We start from the raw sequence: 25375 nt of genomic DNA on the forward strand, positions 1-25375 counted from the left end.
ACAACCCGGTGTCGCTTCCCTGGCAGGGCAGACGCCTTGCTTCTCAGCCCTGGCCGCAGCTGGACCCATTTTGCAGACGGGGGCACTGAGGCCAGGAGCGGGCGTGCTCAGGGGAGCGGGAGGCCCACCCCCGGCGGAAGGGGGCGGGCGTGGAAACCGGGGGATTTGCATATGGGGCGCTCATTTGCATAGGGGGCGGGGCCGCGGGAGCGGGAGTGGGAGTGGGAGCAGGCGCCGCCCGCCCGGGGAGGAGCAGCCGCGGCCTCCCCTCCCCTCCCCTCCCCTCCCTGGCCGGCAGCCGGGCAGGGGCTCCCGCACCCGCGCCCGCGCCCGGGTAAGGCAGGGCTGAGCCTTGCCCGGCTGCACTGGGGCTGCCCACGCTGGGGGGCCAGGAGCTGGCACCCCCTGGTAGCCGGGGGGCAGCCCCGCGCCCGCCCCCGCCAGCCGTGCCCGGGGGGGACCTGCTCCATCACTCGCGGCAGGTCCCCCTCTGCCACCCCGGCGCCGATGCTCGCAGGCATCCCGTGGTACCCGAGGCGGCTGCAGCGCGGCATGGAGGAGGCGGCAAGCGGAGGCTGAGCGGGGGCCCGAGGAGGCGAGGGGGGGACCCGGCTCTGCCTTGCCCTCCGCCCGAGCCCGGCCTTGAACTTCCAGGCCGCGGCCCCGAGCGCCAGCGTCCCCGGAGCCCGGGAGCCGCCCGCCTGGCCTGATGGGGAGCCGCCGGGGGTGACAGGCTGGAGGCGCGTTGGCCCCCCGGCTCCAGATGCGGACAGGCCCTCGTCCCTTCCCGGAGCAGCCCCGGGGCGCGGGAACGGCGCAGGTGGGGACGCTCGTCCCGAGGAAACCGGGGCGGGGGAGTCGCCCCGGCTCCGGGAAGGGGCCCGCGAGCCGTGCGGGCGCGCAGCTGGATCCTCCGGATCGCCCCCGAGCGCCGGCAGGGAGCTGAGCTCGTGATCCCGCCTGGACCCCGGCCAGATCCCTCCTTTTGGGCTCGCTTGTCTTGACGTCTTCTTTTCAGCAGGGCAGAGCGGGGGCACGCCGCGGGAAGCAGAGGACGCGCCCGTTCTCCCCCGCCGGCGGGCTGAGCCGGGGCGGACTGAGATGCCGTGGCCCGCGCCCCCTCGCCGGGGGGCTGCCGGGAGGTAGACGGGCGCCGGAGCCTCGCCGCCGCGCCGGTTCTCCGCGGGTCGGCTGGGACGAGCGGCCACGATGCCCAGGAACCGGGCCTTCTCCGAGCCCGAGTACTCGGCGGAGTACTCGGCGGACTACTCGGTCAGCCTGCCCTCCGACCCCGAGCATGGGGTGGGCCGGACCCACGAGGTGACGGTGAGGAGCTCGGGCTCCTGCCTGTGCCTGCCGCGCTTCATGCGCCTCACCTTCGCGCCCGAGTCCCTGGAGAACCTCTACCAGACCTACTTCCGCCGGCAGCGCCACGAGACCCTCCTGGTGCTGGTGGTCTTCGCGGCCCTCTTCGACTGCTACGTCGTCGTCATGTGCGCCGTGGTCTACTCCCCGGACAAGCTGGCCCCCACGCTCGTGGCCTCGGTGGGCCTGGCCCTGCAGGTCTTGCTCTTCGTCCTCTGCAGGTACCGGCTCTTGCCGGACCGCGTCTCCCGCAAGTTCATGCCCTACGTCCTCTGGCTCCTCATCGTGGCCCAGATCTTCTGCTACCTGGGCCTCAACTTCGCCCGCTTCCACGAGGCCAGCGACACGGTGGGCTGGCAGGCCTTCTTCGTCTTCTCCTTCTTCATCACCTTGCCCCTCAGCCTCACGCCCATCGTCCTCATCAGCGCCATGGCCTGCGGCATCCACACCCTGGTGCTCGGGGTCACCATCGCCCAGCAGCAGCAGGACGCCCTCAACGGAGGGGCCTTGCTCCGGCAGGTGAGGCGGGCTCGGGGCTCGTTTTCTATGTTTCTGTGACCTGGGCTCGGGCAGGGGATGGCACTGAGGGTTCGCGGCTGTCCTGGCGATTGCACCGTGCGGCTGCTGCGCTCTGGGAGCAGGTCGGCGGTGGGGGGGTTGCCTTCTGCCCGTCTTCCTCCCCCACTAGGCTGCGCGCATTAAGCTGCTGTGATCTGGACCTGCCAGGGATGGGCACTTCAGCGCTGCCAGAACGCAGCCTTTGTGTTTGCACGTCACAAAACGGGGTGGTAGCACCACCCCCATTTTACAGGAGGGGAAACTGAGGCAACAGGGAAGGGAGCCACTCGCCCAGGGTTGCACGGCATCTCCCAGGCCACTGCCTCCTTTGTGTTCATCCCCGCGCCAGCTGTTCGGAAGGGCCTTTATCAGCAAGGCTGCGGGTACGTAGCTGAGGACTGCGCCGTCTTGGCTTGCCGAACAGCTGCTTGCGGCCTTACACCAGCGGAGGGAAAATAGAAAGGGACGAGGGGTGATGTGGCTGCCGCTAGTCCTGCAGCCCGTGTCTTCAAAACCCACCCCTGGTTTTAAGGGCCCGGCTTGGGAGGTCTCGGAGGGATCAAGTTTTCAGCAAGCGCAGAGCCCCCGCCGTCTGGCTGCTTTCCAAGGGGCTCGGCTCGGCTCGGCTCGGCTCTGCTCGGGAACCTGAAGTCTCCAAATCCACTTGCGGCTGGGAAAGCGGCGCCCGCAGGCAGCCTTCTGGGAGCGCGGGGCTTGCGGACGCTAGCGGTTGCTTTGTAGGGGAGAAGCCGGGCACCGGCACGCGGCAACACGGAGCGAGGGGCCTTGTAGGATCTGTGGCCCGGGGGTTGCGGCTCGCTGCAAATGGCTTCCTCCGCGCGATGCTTTATGTTGGGCTTTTAGTGGCCTTGGAGGGCCAGTTCCTGCCCCCCAGTGTGATAGGGTGAACGAGGGTGAGTGGGTGGGGGGGCCGCAGGGGTATGACTTTGCCTCTTGCTTGGGAAGGCCGGGCTGGGCGTGAGTCCACCCTCTCCCGATGGGCAAATGGTGCGAGTGTCCCGTGGCCACCAAGTGAGTCAGTGGCAGGATCAGGCTAACCCCCCCGAACTCCCCCAGCCCCGGCCATAACTGCGCTGCGGCCATCCCCGGTTCAAAGTGTGATGACTGCCTGTGACGTCACCCCCAGCACAGCCTTCCTCCTCCGTCAATGAGTGTGTCGTTGCTTACACACTCCATGTGTCTGGCTTTAGGGTCTGGGCTTCGGTTCCCTGCCCTGCTTTCCTCGCCGGGCCTTCTCCAGGGGGGTCTGCCCATGCTTGAATGGTCCCTGCTGTTTGCCAGGGAGCATGTCCTTGCAAATTGCTCCCTCCCCCTTTTTAGCACAGCTGTTCCCTCCACGTGCCCAAAGTCGGGGGGCGGGGGTCCCTGCCCGTGCGAGATCAAGGAGATTGTGCGATGGACTCTGGAAGAGCGTAGGGAGGGTGCGAGCAGGTGAGAGCAAGGATGCATGCCTGGAAACGCTTAAAAGAAATAATGCATGACAATTCCTCCTCCGGCTGCTCAATCAAGGACTTTTTTTTTTTTTACGTGCCTGACAAGCTGCAGGAGAGCTGCCGAGAGGCAGACGCAGGAGAGAGCATCAAGTGTTTTCTCAGGCAAGCGCTGCGCTGAGCAGGTGGGCTCCGTGAATTCGTACCTCGGGAGGTGAGTTTCCCTTGGACGCTTGAGGGGTTTTGCCCTCGCTGTTCTGCACCTGCTCATTAGTGCAGCCGTGCTCCTGTATCCTTCGCGCCCCCGTTGGGCCGGATCCCTTCCTGCTAACAGCACTCTGCGCCTGGCGAGTCTAAACCGATGGCCGCGCTGGACCAGAACAGCGCGGCCGGGCTTTTCTGACAGCCGTTGCAGTCGCTCTTCCAAGCGACTCCATGAGCACGTCGGCATATCCGGTGTCTGGGCCTGGGCTCGGCTTCCCCAGCCACGGTAGGGAAAGTAGTTCACGGAGCTGAGCTCAGGGAGCTAAACTGAGCCGAAGTATTTCCATACTTCTCGGGGACATCGTTTAGGCAGGCAGAAAAATGCGCCTGGCTTGATGGTGCCTTTATCTGCCAGGGACAGAAATAAAGCCCCCAGGGCTTGGGTCACTTCAGATCTACAAATGGCTCCTTTAAGCAATTAAAGAAAGAATGCCTTCAAAATAGGCTTCCCTCGCTCCTTGGTAGCGGCCGAATCTGGCCTGCTGGCCATCTGTTTGAGAGCCCTGGTCTAAATAGGAAATTCAGACAAAGGAAGGCTTGTCACCCCACACCTTACAGTCGTGGCGTTGGGGCTAAGCGACTCGCCCAAGGTCATACAGGGAGCCAGTGGCAGAGCTGGAACCCCCAAAACCAAGTCTCTGAATGCCTAAGCTTAGGGATAAGCTCATCTTCTGGTGCGGAAGAGCCCACAACCTGCACGCGGCCTCCACTCTAGTGTCAGACCTGGCACACACGGGGTGGCCTGTCTCCCCGCTCGTCTCCTTTCGTCCGGGCAGCACATGCCCTGTTTGGGTTGCGCAGGGCGTAGCTGGGAAGGCGCTGTCGCTTTGCATGGCAGGGGGGTTTCTGCAGGAAAGACCGCTGGGGCCAGACGATCGCAGCAAGGTGGGCGTCAAGGCGCCTTTTGGAGATTGCCAGGGTAGGCGAGCGTACCGCTGTTTGCACCGGGCTGGTTGGATATTGCAGGCTGGATACGAAGCGGAGGCCACCATAATATCTCCCCACGTGGCTCCTCTCGGCGCCCCAGGGACGGAGCTGCTGTGTTACGTGTCGCCCGGCGACACCGAAGTCTCTGCCCCAGCATCAGCCTTTCAGCTCTCTTGTTAATCATTTCCGCGGTACAGAGAGTACAGGGCCAGGAAAACCTAGGCAACGCGGCATGCCTGAGTCTCCGTATGCCCGAGAAGAGGAACATTATGTCCAGAAATAAACATCGTATGCTTGATTATTATAGACGTTTGCATGGCTCCTGCCGGGGGTTTGCTATTAATAGGCGGTCCTGAAGGTTGTCACTTGAGCAGCGGTAATCCGGGCGAGGCGGCTCATGAGGAAAGTCCCGAACGGGTCGGAGTTCGGGTGCCGATGAGCAAAGGTGCTCGTGGGTTTGGGCGTCAGCTGGAGATCAGGATTGCCCGATCCCCCGCGGGCTTGCTGCGTGCTACTTGGCCGATCGCGGCGTCTCGCTCGGCTCTCGCGTAACGGGGATGAGGGGTGATGTGGCATCAGCTCTGGGTGCCAACGTACATGGGGTACCCCAGGTGCCCACTGTGATGCAGTTTGCCCCCGCACTCCCGGCAGTCCCACGCTCCCCCGCCTGCAGCCGATGCCTCGCCACTAAAGTCGCCCTTTGCAGGAGTCGATGGCGAAGGCGATTGGCAGCGAGCGTAAGGGGCAACCTCTGCAGCGGGGGTACGCGGGTGAGCAAGCGGAAACCGGGCACCTGCGATCGCAAGCAACCGCGGGAAACCCCGTCAGTGCGGAGTATCGTCGTCACCACCGGTAGCGAGGCCCAGTGATGAGGATTTTTCATAGATTTCATAGATTTTCATAGACATTAGGGCTGGAAGGGACCTCGGGAGATCATCGAGTCCAGCCCCCTGCCCAAAGGGCAGGAAATCAGCTGGGGTCATAGGATCCCAGCAAGACAAGCATCCAATTTACTCTTGAACAAGCCCTCGTGCTAGCAGTAGCTAAGGCAGATCTCCACTTGGCCTTTCAGGAGCTGCGGGAGCCGGGCTCTCACCCCGGGGAGGGGACTTCGTCGCCCGCGGTTGCCTGGATCACGTGGATTTTTTGCACTGGCCTCTGAACAGCCTCCGTCCCCTCCTTGCAAGGCACGTTTCCCATCAGTGCCTTCTGGCCGCAGGCTGCCACGGGTCTTCTCTTTGTAAAGCAAAGGTTGGATCTTCCTCAGATCCGGCCCTTGGTGCCACTGGTGTGATTTAGAGGCAGTCTGCCCCTGACCAAGCCTTCATGCCAGCAACAGCCGTTGCCCAGAGAGCCTGGGCAAGCGTCGGGGGCTTTTGATCGCATTGCCCAGGGGTCAGGTGCAAGGAGGGAGAGCAAGCCGCAGGCTAGTCCCACGCCGCTGCCAGCTTAAAACATTTAGCAGTGAAAGGATTCACAGTGCTACCCCTGAGCCTGTTGCTCTTCGGCCTCGGTGCATGGCGGGCAGGGAGTTCGCTCAGCCCGGCGTCCCAGCACCTCTCCGGGTCCGGCTGCCCGAGGCTTGCCAGCTCCCGCCCTGCTGCATTAAGTGCCTTATTATGGATTTTACATGCCAGGTTTTGGAAATCCAGGCCCAGGTGTCCTCCTCGATGCTAATCGGTGTCAAGCCACCAGGCACAACCTGTTGCTTGGTTCGGGTTGCACGGCACCCAGCGTGGTGCACCGAGGCCTCTAGGTTGGCGGTTTCTAAACCAGGGATCGCTGCTCCGGGTGGGGTCACGGCGCTTTGTGAGTTGGGTGCCCGGTTCCCTGGCTGGGGTTTCACTTCCTCTCCCACTGGCCCGCGTGGCCTTGTTTGGTAGCCCCCCAGAAATCGCATCCTAATTCCCTGCCCCCGACGTGAAGCACGGGGAAGTCGTACTGGTTCCCATAGCCGGCATCGCATCTGGATGCCGCAGCCTGAGTGGGCCGTGTTCCCACTCGTAGCAGGGCTGAGTGGAAGTGGGCTTCAGCAGGGGATGCTGAGATGCTTGAACTGCATTGCTACCATGCCCGGTGCTCTCTGGGCTACCCAGCATTTCCCTCCTGGTTGCCCCTGTTGCCTTCCACGTCTTGCCCATCCCACAGAGCCGTGCGCCTTCCTGCTGGCCGCATATCCAGGCGTGGATCGGGGGAGCCAGGTTAGCAGAGCAGCTGGGACGGTAAGAAGAGCCCCGGGCAGGGCTCAGGCCTGGGAGGGTCGGGGGAGAACGCCTGTCTGATGCTTTGGGGGATATCACAGACCCTGGTCTTGCACCGTGGCGGACTAGACAGACCCTTGACTTGCTCGAGGTGCTGGGCTGGTTCCTGGGGTGCATTAAATCAGCTTGGCTCCATGGAGGGGGTGACCTTACACCCGCTGAGAACCTGGCCCCCTACTTAGCAGTAGGCAGCTGAAACGCTGGGCAGCCCCCATGGGGATTTGCCTGCCACCGGAGCCAGGGGCCGGGGGACATCAGGGCTCGGACTGGGCTCAAGGGGCGCGAACGCTGTTGGCTTCCCAGCTGCAAAACCTCTCCCTGCACCAAGCTGGGCCTGCATCCCTCGCTCCCCCAGTGTGACGGGCTCTCCACCTCCTCCCACCCCCGCCCCCACCCTGCCTGGAGCGCCCCACTTCCCCGTGCACCAGTGGTGCTCCTGTGGGGCAGCGCAGTGTTAGGCGTGCACATGTGATTCACAAGATGAAGCCCAGAGGTTCCAAAAAAAGAAATCCAGTGACAGCCTTTTGGAGCTCCTGACAATAGAAAAACCGCTCTATTATTTTTCTGCAGGCAAAAAAAAAAAAAAAAGCGGGGGGTGGGGGGGAAGAGTTGGCATCTTCCACGGGGTGCCTCTAGTCTGTCCAGGGGTGCTTTGAGGCTATCCGGGGATGCTCAGCTCTCAAAAGGTTGAGCCTCAGACCTCGTCCACGCTACAGGGCAGAGCAGTGCTACAGCTACGTCCCTTCCCAGTGCTCCGCTGCGGTGGCAGGCCCCTCGTTGGCCGCGCGGGGCGAGGCTTCGCCCACCGCCCCGCCGCTGGCAGGAGGCTCCTGCGGGTTCGGCACCAGCCGGGGCTTCGGGCTCCGGCCGCCGAGCAGAGCGCCGCGCAGCTGCCAGCGTCGCACGGGTGCGCGCGTCCCCCGGCAGCTCGGCGGTGGCGACCGCTGGCTTCTCGCCAGATGTGCGCAGAGCAGGCTGTAGTTCTCTCTCTGTTATCCAGGCTCGTGGGTCCAGCGAGGCTGCCTCTCTGCTGCAGATGTGAGCTGGGAGGCGTTCGCGGGGCTGCAGTGGCCCTGGGTTGGCATCCAGCCTGGGTCGGTAGCCGGTGGATGAAGCGATTGCGCCGGCGGGGGTCTCGGTGTGGTCCTGGTGACGAGAATCAGATCCAGAGTCCGGCAGGAAAAGCACCCGCGGGCTCCGAACGCCGCCTCTCGGGCCTGTTTTGGGCACGGTCGAGAGGGGCGTCCCAAAAACGGCCCCTTGTAAAGAGGGAGATGCTGCAGATGCCTCTTCTGGGCCCCTGGGAGCTGGCTTATAGCCCACCCATGAAACGCCCGTGTGAATTTAGGTGCCCGTTCCACCCTGCCCAGGTCCCTGCAGAAGCATGAATCCATCGCGCCTCTTAGCTGTAAGACTGAGCATCAAGAAGCAGCGAGGAGGGGCACGACCCGCCTGCCCTTTGTGCATGAATAGGTGTCCAGGAACTCGTGCGACGTGGCTAGGATCCCATTTAGGCACCTAGCAGGCGGGTTCGGATGTGGCCTTTGGTTCGAGTCTCGGCTTCGTCTGGGGCGGCTTTTCCCTTCGCGGAGGGACCTTGCATATCAGCTCTGAAGAAGCCCCGAGACGCCCTCCGGAGCGCTGGCTCGGCCGTGTCCACCCCTTTGCCTTTTCCACTGCTTTGTAAGTGGTGATGAAACCGGTCCCCTGAGCGACTGGGGTTTATGCCCGTTGGAAAGACTGAGGCCAAGAAGTCTCCTCCTTGGCTTCAGTCTTTCCAAGTGCCGTAAACCCCCGTAGCGGTGTCGTGCGGGGACGGCAGGCGCCCCGAAGTATGAGGAGGGGGGAACGGAGATGGGCTGCAGTGACTTTCAAGGGGCGATGCCCCCTCTGCCTCTCCCAGGGCCGAGATTCGGCTCTTTTTCGCCACGAAGGCTTGCGGCGAGGTGGGTTTGAGCAGCCCCGCGGCTGGCCGGGGTGCCCTCCTGGGCCCAGACAGCCTCGTTAGAGCAGTTAGTCGTCATGACAACCTGGGGAAGTTGCTTAAAAATAGCAAAGAGCAGTTTTGCCCTTCCTCCCAGCCTCCAGCATTTTCTTTGCTCTTCCTCAGGGGTCTCCCAGGGTTTCCCTTGCAGGCGAACTTCCCCCTGCCTGCCAGGGAAGCCGCCTTGCTGGAGGCGAGCCAGGCCAGGAGGATGCTCTGGTCCTCGGAGGGCATGAGCTCCCTTTGAGTGGTCCTTTCCCCTCCGGCTGCCGCCCCGGGCCTGTTCCCATCCCCTTTGCCCTAGCGGGGTCTGTACAACCCCTGCAAACAGGCCTCTCGCGTGCTATAGCGGTAACACCACCGTTGGCATCCTGACGCTTGGCGATCCCGCGTCGCAGCGCGGCCAGGCTGGATTTGGAGCCGGGACGTGGGAATGTGCAGAGAGGAAGGGACCGGGCAATGGTTCGGGGGCTGGTCGGGGACCTGGGAGCTCTGTGTTTGATGCCCTCCTCTGCCACAGACCTCCAGCGTGACCTTGGCTCTGGCATCGAAACTCTCGCCGCCCCAGTTTCCCCTGCGTAAAACAAGGATAAGCAACATTTTTTTGGGCGAAAATATTTATTTCTATCCATCTATATATAGATCTAGCTCTGTATCGATCAGTCTGTCCGTCCGTCCATCTGTCTGCCTAGCTATGAACCCGTTCCTCTAACAACCCACTAAGTCACCGCTGTGGTTCACTTGATTAACCAAAACACACTTGGACAGTTATTTTCGTCCCGTGACAGAGTTTGCTCCGTGCTCCTACCACTGTTCCAGTGCTTTCACTCGTCATTTTTTTTTTTGGTAAAAATGTATGTCTTTTATATATTTATAACAAATTGTTATGGAGGTAACCATATTTATGTTATACAAGATATGGGTTAAGGAGGTAATGAACTGACTAAAAGATGTGTATGTGTGTGTGTATATATATATATATCTTTATATATCTATATAAAGGTTTTTTATATATCTATATGAAGGGTGTATGTGTGCGTGTGTATACATATATTTACACCCCCCCCCCTTCCAGTCACTGTTCATCACCTCTGTAACTCACCAGAGGAAAACCCATCGTTGTTATAGCACCTAGGGGTGCTGGGAGGGCGAGTACCAGAAATGTGAGGCCATGGGACCAGGATGGCACCTTGTCTAAACAGCTGACACTGCATGGGGAGGGGGGTTGACGCTCATGGAGTTGATCCTGTACCCATCTGGGGCTAAATCCTCATCCAGGGGCGAGAGCAGGGACCCTTGATGTCTGTCCCTTAGCCTCCAGGCCTGGGGGACGGGGTCTTGTTCAGACCTGGGGAGGAAGGCAGGTCACTTTGGGTGGGAGGGGGTCGTGCCCAGGTTGGAGCTCGGCTCGAACCGTCTTGGGTTTGCCTTTGTCACTGTGGCAGGCAGCGGGGTCTGGAAAGGACTGAGGCTCTTTTCAGAGTGGTTGGTGGGGTTGCTGGGCCTAAGAGCTTTAGGCACCCTGTGTTCTCCATCCACAGCCATCTGTCCCCCTTATTACCAGGCGCTGGGGAGGAGCCTGCCCTGCCTCCAGCCTTGCACGGCATGCTTTGCTCACCCCTGCACAGCCTGGAAGGGGCTCTGGGGGGAGAGACCCCGGCTGCACGGGAGCGCCCGCCGTGTCTGGGCGCGTGGCAGGACGCCGAGCGGAGGAGCGGCAGAAGGAGCACGCGTACCTCTGCTCACCGCACTAATTGGCCGCTGGTGTTTGCGTCCCTCGGGGCTGTGCGCCGTTGCTAAAGGCACCTCATAATACTCCGCATTTCTCCGGTGCTTTGTAAACATGGACTCACTAATCCTCACAACGCTAAACTCCCCGGAAGGGAGGCAAGTAACCTATCCCGCACCGCCCTGTTGTGGGAGGCAAAACGGGCATGGAGCGGTCAGGTGACTCTCCCAAGGCCATGGGGAGAGCCTGTGTCAGAGCTGGGCTTGGGACACCGGTGCTCCTAGCCCCGTTCTCCAGCTGCCGTTAGACTGACTGGACAAATCCCCATTCAGTTTGGCTGTAGGGCACCTGCATGGGGGGAGCGGGGACCGAACTGCCCTACCACACTCCATATCCCTATGCCTGGGAGACCGGGGGGCGCGGTAAGAGGACCAAGGTTGCCTGTGGAGTAGGAGGGCTAAGGGGTCATGTTTCGGGGGCAGCTGAAGGAGAAGGGAATTTTTGAATGGCTCCTTCCTCTTCCTCTTGGCTCTCTGCGGCATGCAGGGGCCCTCCCCTAGTCCCGATGGCTTTTAATAAAACAGGGACTTGCTGAGGTCCCTTCCAACCCTGGTTGTCTATGATGCTAGGGACGGGTTTTTAGGTCACAGAGGGCAGCTGGGCTTCGGCCGCGAACAGGGGGAAGAGAGCTATAAAAAATGCTCAGGCACAACCCCAAGGCACAGGTTCAAAGTGCAGGAGATGAGGTGTTGGGAGCCTTCCCACTGTTATGTCACTCGGCCTCTTCCCAGGAACTTTTTTTGACATGGTGGCAGGATCCCTTGCATCATTCCCACCAAGAGATCATGGGTTGGGGGTCCTCACCCGATTACTCAAGTGCAGCCGGGCTCGGCACGCGCACGGCCTTGGCGCTGCCCGGTGTTTGTGGCACCCCCACGTCGAATGCACTCGACTTAGCCACGCAGAGATCCTTGTCATCATCACAACCTGCAAACCCGACCAGCCTCCCCTGCGTTTGGAGAGTCCAGCTGGGTTCTTGTCTTCCCACGCATCGTCGCCCGCCGGCAAGCATCTGCAGGTTACGCCAGGCTTTGCTGAGCGGTGTGTATTCAGACGCCTGCTTGCATTTTCTGGCGTGAGCGCTGGCACGCATTCGTTAGCTGATATGCCCCCACCTCACCCTAGTAAGACCGAGTCGATATGAAGTCATAGCAATGCCTGTTTCTTCGAATGAAGCCTTCTGGTGCGGTCTCCTTCGGTGCATTTGCCCCTTGGGGCATGAGCGTGTTGATGCCCCAGGAGGAGCTGATTCCAGCTCCTGCCCCTGCAGCGGGACTGCGCTGCAGGGTGCGGGGAAGGAAAGCAGGCAAGGAGAAAGGTGGCGTTTGGCCTCCGTGGCTCCCTTCCTTAGAGAGTTTTATGGTCATCCGGCATCTTGTGCCCGTGGTGTCCAGGAGGGGTGAGAGCGGGCAGTTCTCATGGATAGAGGCTTTGTTGTGTGGTCACCTGCAATGGCAGCAGGCTGGACGCAGTGACCAGGGAGACCCCTTCCAGCCCTGTGCTCCTAAAACCATCCCCATGCAGGGCGCCGCTGGGCAATAAGGAGGGGCCATTTTAAAATCATTTTCCACGTGGGAATCAATCCGGAGAGCAGTGAGCCATGCCAGCCCACGCATTCACAGTTTGCCAATGATGCCAAGCAAGTCTGCAGGTGGCACCAGGCTGGGGGGAGGAGTAGATTCACTGGAGAGTCGGGCTAGGATTCAGTGACCTAGACAAATTGGAGGATTGGGCTAAAAGAAGTATCATGAAGTTCAACAAGGACAAGTGCAAAGTCCTGCACTGAGGAGGGAGCGATCCCCTGCACCGGTGCAGGCTGGGGGACAGGCTGGGCAGCAGCTCTGCAGAAAAGGACCTGGGGGACAGGGGACAAGAGGCTGGACAGGAGCCGGCAATGCGCCCTTGGTGCCAGGAAAGCTACCAGCATCCAGGGCTGCGTTGGAGGAGCGGTGCCAGCAGATCGAGGGACATGATTCATCCCCTCTATTCAGCACTGGGGAGGCCACATCTGGAGTCCTGTGTCCAGTTGTGGGCCCCCTCGACAGACAGGATGTGGACAAGTTGGAGAAAGTCCAGTGGAGGACGGTGAAAATGGTTGTGGGGCTGGGGGACAGGACTGGTGAGGAGAGGCTGGGGGAAATGGGCTGGTTCAGTCTGCAGAAGAGAAGACCGAGGGGGGTTGAATGGCAGCCGTCACCTCCGTGCAGGGGGGCTGCAAAGAGGATGGGGTTGGGCTGGTCTCAGTGGGGGCAGATGTTGAACAAGGAGCAATGGGCTCAAGCTGCAGCAAGGGAAGTTGAGGTTGGATATTAGGAAAAACCTTCTCACTGGGAGGGTGGTGAAGCACTGGACCAGGCTCCCCAGAGAGGTGGGGGGGTCTCCATCCTTGGGGGTTTTGAAGCCCCGGGTAGACAAAGCCGTGGCTGGGATGATGTAGTTGGGGCTGGTCCCGCTTGGAGCAAGGGTTGGACTAGATGTGACCTGAGGTCCCTTCCAGTCATCATCTCTGAGTCACAGGCCCCTGGTGCTGTTGGCTCTTGGCCTCCCACCCAGCTGCCTGCCCAAGGCGTGGAGCAATAAATAAAAGAGAGGATGCAAGATGGGGTTGAAAGGCTTCTGCCCTAAGGACACGCTCCTAGTGCCGGTAGCACTGATGCTGTGCGGTGCTGGAGGGGGCGGGCATTGACTGCATGCATATGGGTGTGAAATGAGAGGTGAAGGGTCAGATCCTTGTCCCATAGGAAGGCATCAGCTACTCGGGGATGGGATCTTGGGGTACAGGGAGCTGTGGATCCAGTATGGCAGCTCTCATGTGCGCCCACCAGTCTCAGCATTTCACGTATTGTTCTTTATAGCTGTGGGGAAAGCTTTGCCGTGTTGATCTCGGGGCTTCCTTGGGTAGATGGTTGCCTGTGAATGCAGGACGCCGGACTCGATGGCCTGGGAGACGCTTTCCCCGCCTGTGGTCTGAAATAAGCTCTATAGGCCGAATCCTGTTTCTCCTAAAGGCATCTCAGTGCTGCTTCTGCATCCAAATGCTGCTATGCAAGAGGCCTGTAGATCCTATTCCCACCTGTACATGCTCAGGAGGCTCTATTATGTCTCCCTGGATAGGCATAACTGCACATGATGCCCCACAAAATATGGCCCCTTGCACCGTCTAGCCCAATGGTTTGCAGCTGGGATTGCTCCCGCTGCATAAGGGAGCCCACAACGTCCAGGCGTGCGGCCGTACGGAGAGAGCAGAGGTGTAAAACGGCTGCAACTCCTTTCTTTCCATGGACTTGCTTACACCCGCTCCAGTGCTGGCCCCTCGTCTCCATGCGCGGCGGCGTGCGATCGTCGGAGGGCAGAGCTGCTGAAGAAGCGCCTTTCCCCGGGGGCCCGCGCGCGACCCCGGAGACCGGAGAACCTGCCGACGCTTTCCAAAACACCTAACAAGTTTTAATGATGAGAAGTTAAACTTCTGCTCCCCGAGGGCAGCCGGGAGGGCCGGGAGGCCGCACGGAAAACAGCGAGCGCCGCTACTTGGCACGCGTGCTAGAAACGACTCTCTCCCGCTCGCGGCACGAAGAGCGGCCGCGGTCTTCTAAAGCGGCGGGGGGTCGTGGATGCCTCCGAGGGGCCTGGGTTGCAAAGGGCCGGCGAGTCGGGCAGCCAAAGCGGATCCGCTGAGACGGGACCCCCCGGCAGAGCGAACGACTGCACCCAAAGCGAGGGGCAATCAGGCTGGAGCTTTCTGTAGCTCGAGGGGAGCCCGTGGGGAGATGCCATGTCAGCTGGGGGCATCTGGTCCTCCTTTAGAGCGTTCCCCTACTTGGTCTCCTGCTCTGCTTTCTGCTCCCTGCCCTGTGCTGTAGGTTGGCCGCCCCTGCTGCAAAGGAGGAGGGTGTCTGTGTGGAGACCCAGCAGCCGGGGAGAGCGCGAGAGCAGCAGGACCTCGCGCGAGGGGCTCCTGCCCCAGGCCTGGAGCTTGTCGGCACGAGGGGGACGTGTGCTGCCGGTCCGCTCTTACCGAAAGCCCAGGGTGAGGAGCGATGGCCTCAAGCTGCAGCGGGGGAGACTGAGGTTGGAGATGAGCTTTCTGACGGTGAGAGTGGTCAGGCATTGGGACGGGCACCTAGAGAAGCGGTGGCATCTCCATCCTGGGAAACTTTCCGGAGCAGGTTGGACGGACACTTGGCTGGGATGGGTTAGTCAGGGATGCCCCTGCCTTGGGCAGGGGCTGGGCTGGACGCGTGGGCGAGGAGCGTCACCAGAGCTGTGTCCTGCTCCCTGCCCGTGGTACTGTAGCAAGCCCGTGGGGTGCTGAGCCTCCAGCCCTCTCCACAGGCTCTGGCATCTGAGCATCCTGGTCCTTTGTGGGTCTCCTCTGGTCAGAGGATCTCTGATCTGTCACCCCCTTTCTGTGATGCTTTGAGACACGGGACGGCTCAGGGTGGGATCCTCCGGATGTCTTATAGGACTGAACCAAGCGGCCTCCTGCTCCACAACATCCAGTTCGGGCCAGGACAGGCCCCCTGTAGCCACCTCATCTGCCTCCCTGTATCCCACAGGCCCTCTGGACGTCCCTGAAGTTATTCCGGTGTGGACTAGAGCCTCTCTCCCCCCACACCTTGCCTTAAAAGTGGCCCATGACTGGATCCACCTCAGGCCTGGCAATGACATGCCACTAACCGTCCTCGCCTTCTGTTAGCCCGAGTTGGTCTGGCTTCAAGCTCCTGGCCCTTGCACCCAGTTTCATAGTTTCATAGCTTTTTCGGGGCTGGAAGAGACTTTCCAGATCACTGGGTCCAACCCCCCCTGCAATGTTTGCCGGCTCCCTCAGCCCATCACCAGCATTTGGGTCCCCATGGAGGTGCTTATTGACAGGGGCCAACTCAGCACCGGGGCTCCGGTCTGGCTCCGGTCCGGCTCCGGTCCCTCAGTCATTCTCGTGGCTCTTCTCTGAAACCTCTCCAGTTTTTCGGCAGTTTCCTGGGAGCCCATAGCCCAGAACTGGGCCCGGTGTTGAAGAACCAATCCCACAGGGCGCATCTACACGTGCACTTTAATGTGCGTTAGCTTATTTTAATGCTTGTTAAAGTGTCACTAAAAAACTGTGCACTGTTGCTAATGTGCATTAAAATAGGCAAATGGGCATTAAAGTGTCACTCAAAACTGTGGGCATTTTTTACATGTGTGCATCACAGCGCTGGGCGCTTTGAAAAGTTGTATAAGTAGCGAAATGCGCATCAGCTTGTGTGCAGAGAAGGCGCGATTAATTGAGTCTGCTCCAAAGTAGCGGATCTCCTGGAAAAAAAGTATGCGTATAAATGCCCCATGTGCTTTCGCTAATGCACATTAAGCTGGGCTAATGTGCATTTTCCTAATACCTCACAAGGGAGGTATTAGATTTAATGTGCATTAACTGAAGTGCGTTAATGCATGTGGAGATGCACCCATAAGTGCCAGACGCTGGGCACGAGGCGCTGGGGGCTGATTCAGTCTGGCAAGCCCGTGTGTTTTCAGCTGGTCAGGGATGCTGGGGATGATGTGGGAGCTGGGGGTCTACCACCTGGGGGGGGGCGAGCAGTGTAGACAGCCGCAGGCATAGCAGCGTAGGACTACAGAGGACCGTGGGAGATCATCTTATCCAACCGCTTGCGCCGTAACAGGATCACGCCTGCCTAGACAGCTGCTTTTCCCCATTCTCTCGCCAATGACTAACTCTCTCTCTCTTTCTCCCGAAAGATCCTGTCCAATGTTGCCGTCTACCTGTGCACCATCACCGTGGGCATTATGTCCTACTACATGGCCGACCGCAAGCACCGCAAAGCCTTTCTGGAAGCACGGCAGTCCTTGGAGGTCAAGCTGAACCTGGAGGAGCAGAGCCAGCAGCAGGTAGGAGCGGAGCCCAGCTTGTTCCTCAAAGGCAGAAGTGGACAGGCGATAGCTCGGGAGTCGCTGTCAGGAGAAGAGGGAGCTTGCGCTAGCTCCTGGATTTTAATGCTGGCCGAGGGCTGGGGCTGTAGCATGTGGATGTGCTGCTGTCGGGGCTGCGAGTGGGGAGGCCAGCGCCGGAAGAGCAGAAAGGCAGATCCTGCTCAGTCAGCGAGGACCCCGGGGCTGGAATAACCTGCAGGTGGGGTTGAGGGGTATCAGCAGAGGTCTGAATTGGGACCACAAGCTCTAAAAGGCAGAGGCCGTCTTTTTGCTCCAAAAGATGTGCCGAGGGTGACATCCAGGGAACTCCTCGGGCTCCTCCCTTCTCTCCTTCCCAGCTCCTCTAGTCTACGAGATAAATCCATGCAGACCTAGGGGAACGTGGCCATGTCCTCGGGAGGCCAGGCCGGGTGGTGAGGAAGGCATGGATTGAGGACATGGGAGGCTGGCGCATTATTCCCGGCTCTGCTTCCGATCTACTAGGTGACGTTGGGCAAGTCACTTAGGCTCTCCGCCTTTGTTTTCCCACTTGTGGAGATAGAGACACTGAAGTGCTTTGCAACCTACCAGCTAAGTAGGAGTGGGAGGGTGTTATTGCAATGATAATGATGTCCATGTCTCGTCTCTGCTGGTATTTTAGCTGTGACCCCAATGTTCATGTAATCACAGAAGTCGGGTCAAAGGGAATTTGTAAATCTTCAAGTCTGACCCCCAGCCTGGGCGGGAGAAAAACTGGGCTCAAATGACCCCAGCCAGGTAGTTATCAAGCCTCTTCTTAAGGCCCCCCAGGTAGGAGCCAGCACCACTTCCCTTGGAAGTTGGTTCCAGCTCCTAGCCGCCCTGACCGTGAAGCCGTTCTTGTGGATGTCTGATCTAAACCTCCTCTCCAACAACTTGTGGCCATTATTCCTTGTTATGCCGGGGGGTGCGAGGGGAAACAAGATCTCTCCCAAACCCTCCTGGTCCCCCCTAGTGAGTTTATAGACGGTCACCAGGTCCCCCCTCAGCCTTCTCTTGTGGAGGCTGAACAGGTTTAGGTCCCGCAGTCTTTCATTGTAGGGTCTGCCCTGCTGTCCCCGGATCATGTGAGTGGCCTCCTCTGCACCCTCTCCCTGCTGTCCACATCCCTCCTGAAGTGCGGCGCCCAGACCTGGACGCAGTACTCCCGCTGCGGCCTGACCAGTGCCGCATAGAGGGGGAGGATCACCTCCCTGGCCCTGCTCAAGATGCACCTGTGGATGCACGACAAGGTGCGGTTAGCCCTGCCAACCGTGACCTCGCATTGTCGGCCCATGTTCATCTTGGAGTCAGTAATGACCCCATGATCCCTTTCTGCCTCCGTGCTCTCAAGCAGGGAGTTTCCCATCTTATAAGTGTGCTGCTGGCTACTACTGCCTGCGTGCAGCACCCTGCACTTGTCAGTATTGAAGCGCATCCTGTTTATGTCAGCCCACCCCTGTAACCTATCCAGGTCTTGCTGCAGTCTTTCCCTCTCTACTAGCGTGCTCACCTCACCCCAAATTTTGGTATCATCAGCGAATTTAAACAGGTTGCTTTTCACCCCGTCGTCCAAATCACTGATAAAGAGATTGAACAGCGCGGGCCCAAGGACCGAGCCCTGGGGGACCCCGCTGCCCGCCTCCCCCCAGGTCGAATATGACCCGTCCACCGCTGCCCTCTGAGTGCGACCCTTCTGCCAACCTGCAGTCCATCTGACTGTGTAGGCATCAATGCCACAGTCGCCTAGTTTTTTAATGAGGATGGAGTGGGAGACGGTGTCAAAGGCCTTGCTGAAGCCCAGAAAGACTACATCCACGGCGACACCTGCATCCATTGCCTTTGTGACCTGATCATAAAAGGCAATCAGGTTGGTCTGACATGACTGCCCCTAATGAAACCGTGCTGGCTGCCCTTGAGCATCATCCCTGAGGCCGGCCCATCACGGATGTGCTCCTTGAGGATCTTCTCAACGAGTTTCCCTAGGATTGAGGTAAGGCTGATGGGCCTATAGTTGTTGCTGCCCAAGCGCAGACATGATTCGCATCAGCATGAATCAACAGCACCCCCAGGCCTCGCACCAAGAGCTGGTATCCCAGTGTAGCCAAGAGCTGGTTTAGTCAGGATCCATCATTCCCGCACCCCCTGCCTGATCTCTCTTGAGTCACCAGGCCTCCTTGTGCCTCTCCTCACCCTGCTGGAAAGTCCGGCGTAGGCTGTGAGCAGAAATCATTGCCTCCCCGAGAGCCAGCTGTTCTGCTTCTCTGGGCGATCGGCAATTATACACACGGGCCATGTGATGGGGACCACATGCCTGGGCTGCTGCAGAGGGGCTGGGAGCAATGCACAGAGGATACAGCTGCTGGCTTATTCCAGCCTATTGCAAAACTGTCAGCTGCTCAGATAGCAAACATCGGGGCGTTTCCCAGTCCGTGGACTGAAAGGGAGCTCTGTTTCACAGGCTCTGGCAGCCTGTTCCCCGGGGAGTGGTGGCTTCAGGTGAAGGCTGGAGAAAGGAGATGGAGACCGGGGTTTCAGAGCGGGGCTCAGATTGAGCCATGCTCAGGCCACAAGCTGATCCCTCAGTACCGCATTGCTGCTTGCTGCAGGGTTAAGGGTGCCTTCCTGCAAGGCTGCTGGCAGCCAACAAGGCGGCCGGTGGGTCTGATCAGTCCGGCAGCTCCCGCTTGAACTGCGGGTGTCGCGGGCAGGAGCTCGCTGGGTCCGTGCGAGTGTCATTGCACGCATCTCTACAGCGGCTCGCATTTCTCCAACTCCCTTCCCCACGCCCGAGCGCTTTGCAGGGGGCGGCAAACCCTGCTGCTCCCTGGGCTGGAGGCCAGCGTCGTTGTGTAACGGGCGGGGAAACTGAGGCACAACAACTCGCCGGTGTGGCCGGGGGCAGGAGTCAGGACTTGGGATGCGGGGGGTGATTCTCCTCGTGCCGTCGCTGAATGACAAGGAGACTGGCTCCGTGTCCTGCACATGTGTGACTGCCGGGGGCCTTTCGGACAGCCCGGCTTCCTCCTACCTGCCTCCAATAAAGCGCTCGGCTAATTTTAGCCCCTTATCTCGGCCTCTTTCTCCGTCTTCCCTCTCTTATCTCTGAGCGATGCTGCTGGCACTTGCTTCCAATGGCAACAGAGCCGCGTGCCCCGCTGGGTGTGAAGCTGCACCGGCAGCCCGGTGTTTGTGCCGTGTTCTGGACCCTGATCCCGGTTTTCGGCCTCGGGTCACGCCCGGTGATGCTGCACCGACGTGAGGCCCACGACGGGCCCCCGGGACTGGGAAGAGCCTGCACCCCTCCGATGCTGGCGGGCGCCGGGAGGCTGCGGGGCGCCCACGCCGTCCCCGAACGGGAAGCAGGATCACCTGGGCTGGTGAGCTCTGCCCTGAAGGCACGGCTGACTGGGGACCACACTCCCCGTTCAGGGTTACTGGGATGGAGCCCCGAAAGTCAGGGGGCTCAGGAGGACGGGCACTTCAATTGAGCACAGAGGGCTGGGGTCCAGTGCTGGTGCAGGCGGCGGTGGCTGGGTGTTGGCACCAGGCCGTGTAGCAGGTCCGTGCTCGTTGTGTGCGGCCTAGTGATGGATAGCTCATTCAGGGGAGGGTGGCAATGATATCAGCTCCCTGGCTACTACAGGGCTGGGGTCCTAGAAATATCATCCCTGACGCGCGGCTCAGAAGCATCCCGCTGCACTGGAGACACTTGGATGTTGCCTGTGACCAGGGGAACTTAAAAAGGCGAAGCAGATTCACAGAAGTTTAGGGGAAGGGAAGGGACCTCATGGGATCATCGGGTCCAGCCCCCCAGATGTTGGAGGAGAAGTCAAGCGCGATGCTGCCCTCCGCTGATGTTGTGGCCCGTGAGCTACCATGTGCAGTTGCTGCCTGCTGCTGCAAGGCTTAGCAGGGTACCATAGGCCCTATACTGCCCGCTGCAAAAGGAGAATCCCGTTAGCTCAAGCAGCAAAAACTCATATGCCCAGAGCAGGACTTTGGTCCCTGCTGTTGCTAGTACATTCAGATCGGGTCACTGCGGGCAGCTTCGGTGCTTGCATATTCGTTGCAGTGGACACGATTTCTTTCTCCTGCAAGACGTCATCCTTTTCCTCTAGTGCCTTAAAGACACGGGGGGCGGCAAAGGCAAATCTCCGACCGCAACAGACTTTGACCCTGAACTAGATGTGGAAAGGTGTGCGCGAAGCAGGCATCGCCGGTGGCACCGGCTCTGCTGTTGCTCGTTGTGACGTCGAGCCCTTGCAGGGGCTTGTTGCATGTGCTCTCACTTCCCCAGCCCCAGACCTGCGGCATTTGGGGTGAGCGTTTAGAGACCCCAAAGTCCAGAGGGGGTGGTGGGGCTGCATGCTGGTCTACATGTGCATATGCATGTTAAATCTAGAATCTCCATTGTGAAGTACTAGGAAAATGCACATTAGCCTGACTTATTGCGCATTAGCTAAAGAGCATGCTTTTAAGTGATGCTTAATGAGCATTAGCCTATTTTAACGTGCATTAAGTAAAAAGCACGGCTGTTCTCCTCCAGTCCTGCAGGCTCATTTGAGGTCCTCTCAGTTGTGCCCTCACCCTAATAGCACCCTGAATCAAAGCGCTTGCAAGAGGAGTGTCTGAGACCGCAGACCGTTAGCCCCAGCTGGCTCCGGCGAGCCGGAGAACGCGCTGATTCCCATGCCTCGCTCATCACGGGCTGTCACAGCTGTCGCTTCCTGACTGGCCTTCGTCCTGGATTTCCTCGCACTCGGTTTCATCCTGTCACTTAGTCACGGTCCCTTGGTGGCACCCTGCCCACCAAGGCAGGCGAGGGACGGGCTGGACTCTCTACGTGCGCCCATCCCTGCGCACCGGGAGAGCGCTAGCGGTGCCGTCCCGGGTCCGACCCGGTAGTCCATCTCACCAAGCCTCCTGGACCGCATTCAGCATAGATTGATTTTGGTGCTGTGCCAAAACCCACTCGCCCTTTCCACCCCTCCTTCGCTGGCCAGCCCGGTTCCAGCTGTAGGTAGCAGTCGTGGGATGCTCGTGCTGTTGCTCACAGGATGTGCGTGGGCTGAGCTGCAGCATCCAAGGGCGGACACTTAAAATCCTGCAGCCAAAAGGTGCCGATCATGGGTGGATCATTGGCGTTTATGGGGAATTTTACCGCTGACTCCACGGAGGCCATTGCTGTGCGTGGGGTGGTGGGGAAAAAGGCTGTTCCCAGCCATTTCCTACTTGAGGAAAGATCTCCACTGAAACCTAAGAGCCATTTCGTTGCCCGGATCTCCCCGGTCTAGGATTATTCAGCTTTCCTTGACACAGTCCTGCTGAAGGTGGGGTCGAGCCGAGGGGAGCCGGCTCTGGGAAACGAGCTCACATCAGCTTCTGGAGCTGTAAGGACATAAGCCCAGAGCCAACAAGGGGCTTAGGCCCCTTAGTGATCCACCAAGCCCTGCCTTTGGTGCCGAAGGGCATGTCTACACATGCACTTCAATGCACATTAGTGTATTTTAATGCGGATTAGCGTCACGTAAAAAAAGCCATGCTTTTTATTTAATGGGGAGTGTTACTAAAATGTGGTTTTTACTTAATGGGATGGGGAAACTCTTGACTGGAGCATGTCCAGCGACCAACATACAAGAAAGCGCCATAGATAGGGACACGAGGAGAGCCGGGGAGCTGAGGGAGTAGTTCTCCTTCAGCGGGACAGGAAGATGAGGGCTTCGGTCGGAGGACACAGGGGAACAAGCTTCCTGACCTGCATCAAAGAGCTTTTCCTGACTCGGGAGGTGCACGGGCCAACCAGGGGTAACGCTCTTCTAGATTTGGTCCTGGCCAAAGAAGATGACCCGGTGTCCAGCTTCAGCACAGAGGGCAGCCAGGGCCATAGCGACCACGAAACCATCATGTTCACTGTCTGTCGCAAGGCAGACAAATTAGATAGCAGGATTGAAGTTTTGGGCTTCAGAACTGCAAATTTCAACAGGCTTGGGTCACTAGTAGGGAAAGTGCTGCGGGACCAGGGCCCGCTGGCAAAAGGTGTGCATGAAGAGCGGCTGTTCCTTAAGGACACGATCCTTGAAGCACAAAGGAAGTCCGTGGTCCTCTCGAGAAAGAAGAGAGAGACGTACGGACAGTGGAAGCTCCGGGCGGCCCCGAGGAGGACTATACAACAACGGCCCGCACTTGTAGGGATCAGATTAGAAAGGCCAAAGCAGCGTCTGAACTCAAATTAGCAATGGGACTCAAGGACAACAAAAAGTACTTCTTTAGGTACGTAGGGAACAGGAGGAAAACGAACAGGAGTGTGGGGCCATTGCTCAGCAACTCACAACAGCTGGATACCGGCACTCAGGAGAAAACTGGACTCCTAAATGACTACTTTGCTTCGGTATTACACCAGGCAAGGGGAAAGTCATGCCAGATAGGGTACAAAATGAGCAGGGTAGGAATGACGGCCTTCCTACTATTCCCATAGAACTGGTGTGTGCTCGATTAAAAAATTAGACATGCATAAGTCAGCAGGACCTGATGAACTTCATCCAAGAGTGCTGAAGGAGCTGGCGGACGTCATCATGGAGCCCCTGGGAAAACTTCCACAACTCGTGGTGCTCTGGAGGGGTTCCTGAGGACGGGAAGAGGGCCAATGTTGTGCCCAACTTCAAGAAGGGGAGAAGGGAGGACCTGGGCAACTATAGGCCAGTTAGCCTAACCTCCATCCCAGGGAAAATCCTAGAAAAGTTCATTAAGGAGTCTATGTGCAATAGGCTTGCAGAAGGTGGGATACTGAACGACATCCAGCACGGCTTCGTCGCGGGCTGGTCTTGTCTTACCAGCCTCATCTCCTCCTACGGCCGGGTAACTTGGCACCTGGATAAGAGAGGAGGTCGACATTGTATACCTTGTCTACCTGGACTTGCAAAAAGATTTTGATCTGCTATCCCATGATGTTCTCGTGACAAAATTGGCTTTGCTGCGAGACAGTCAGGTAGGTAAGAAGCTGCTGTGGGGTGGGACCCAGAGAGTCGCAGTGAACATCCTGGCAAGAAGTGGGCAGCGGTGTCTCACAGTGATCGGTGCTCGGTCCAGTACTTTTCGACATCTTTATTAACAATTTGGATGCAGGGGTGAAGAGCTCACTGGCCAAGTTCACGGACGACACCAAGTTATGGGGGAGAAGACAGGCTGCAGATACAGGTGGGCCCAGGCGGGCTGTGGACTGGGACCAGATGAAGTTCAACGTTGAGAAATGTAAAGCGGGCCACCTCGGGACCGGTAACCCCCAACACACCTACAGGCCTGACCAGCACCACGACTGAAAGGGACTGGCGGTAATAGCAGACCACAGGATGAACTTGAGCTGGCAGTGCGATGCTGCAGCCGGTAGGGCAAATGATACTGTGACGTGCATCGATCGATGCATCGCCAGCAAAGCCAAGGAGGTGATGCTCCTGCTCTACTCCGCATTGGTGAGAGCGCAGCAGGAGGACTGCGTCCAGTTCTGGGTGCCGCACTTTAACAAGGACGTGGACAAGCCTGAGAGAGTCCAAAGAAGGGCCACCCTCCCCCCCGCTGTATGATCAGAGACTTGTGCGGGAAGCCATGCAAGGAAAGGCTGAGGGGCCTGGGACTCCTCAGCCTGAAAAAGGGAGGGCTGAGAGGGGACCTGGAAGCAGCGTACCGCTGCACTAAGGGAGTACATCAAGGGCTTGGTGAACAACTCTTCACCAGGGCACCCTTGGGCAAAACCAGGAGTAATGGCCACAAACTCCTGGAAAACTGATTCAGGCTCAACATTAGGAAAAACTCTTCACAACCAGGGTGTCCAGACTGTGGAAGAAGCTCCCTCCGGACGTGGTGCAGTCGCCTACCCTGGAAATCTTCAAAAGGAGATGGATGGTCACGTCGCTGGGGTCGCCTGACCCCAGTTGTCTTTCCTGCCTGGTGCAGGGGGCTGGACCCGATGATCTTGCGAGGTCCCTTCCAGCTTTGCAATCTATGAATCTATAATGCACATTAAAATAGGCTAATGCTCATTAAGCATCACTTAAAAGCATGCTTTGTAGTTAATACAGACTAAGCCAAGCTAATGCACATTTTCCTAGTACCTCACAATGGAGATACTAGATTTAATGTGCAGTAACTAAAGCACATTAATGCACGTGCAGACGCACCCAGAGTTTCCCGGCTGGGCTGAGGGCAGTCTCTGCTCCTCCTGTCAGAGTTGGGCCACGAGGCAGAAAGGAAGGCAAGGCTCCCACGGCCCTGATCCCCAAGGCCGCCCGCTCTCCCCATTATGAACAAAAGACAACAGCTGTGCTGACGACTTCCTGAGTCTGCAGACAGCCGGGCCTGAGCTCAGAGAGGTGCGAACGCCTCATTCATTTCAGTGAGGCGTTTGCACCTCTCTGGCTCTTCTCTGACACCAGCCACCAGACCAGGCCTGCTCCGGTTCAGACGTTTGGTGAGCCTCTAAAAGGAGCTGGCCGGTCCCAGAGCAAGGTCAGCATTAGCCGTGTAGCATCCGAAGAGGCTGGCTGCTGCCTGTGACAGCTCAAGTCTCTGCCCTGCCTGGCTGATCATTTTCTCCAGTGCAGATGCTTATGGAGGGTCAGCCTTCCTGGTGCTCGGTCACTGGTAGCTTGAAGCGAGTGATGCTGCAAGCAGAGGATTTGTGTCCCCTGGTGGGATTTCTCTGACCTCCTCCTGGCATCTGGTCTCTGGCTGCAGCCAGGGCAGGGCGACTCCCGAGGAAGCGTCCCGCAGGAGCATCCCCGGAGGCCGGGAGCACGCGGCCTCGTTTCCCTCTGCATCCATGGGGGGGCTCGGCCTTGTTTGTGCTGCGTCTCCGGCC

The 25375-nt window shown here is 59.1% G+C and overlaps 1 protein-coding gene across 1 annotated transcript in view; it reads left to right on the forward strand.

Moving 5' to 3' along the window:
- The first annotated feature begins 280 nt into the window (after window positions 1-280).
- Window positions 281-25375, forward strand: part of ADCY3 (adenylate cyclase 3) — a 62433-nt gene continuing 37338 nt past the window's right edge. The window contains exons 1-2 of the mRNA XM_090021477.1: window positions 281-1884; window positions 16333-16482. Of these exons, the coding sequence (XP_089877603.1) occupies window positions 1210-1884; window positions 16333-16482 (825 nt within the window). The 5' untranslated portion in view covers window positions 281-1209. The remainder of the gene's footprint in view (window positions 1885-16332; window positions 16483-25375) is intronic.

Source organism: Crocodylus siamensis, chromosome 1, assembly GCF_052110815.1.
Source record: "Crocodylus siamensis isolate JL-2025a chromosome 1, ASM5211081v1, whole genome shotgun sequence".
Classification (NCBI taxonomy): domain Eukaryota; kingdom Metazoa; phylum Chordata; order Crocodylia; family Crocodylidae; genus Crocodylus; species Crocodylus siamensis.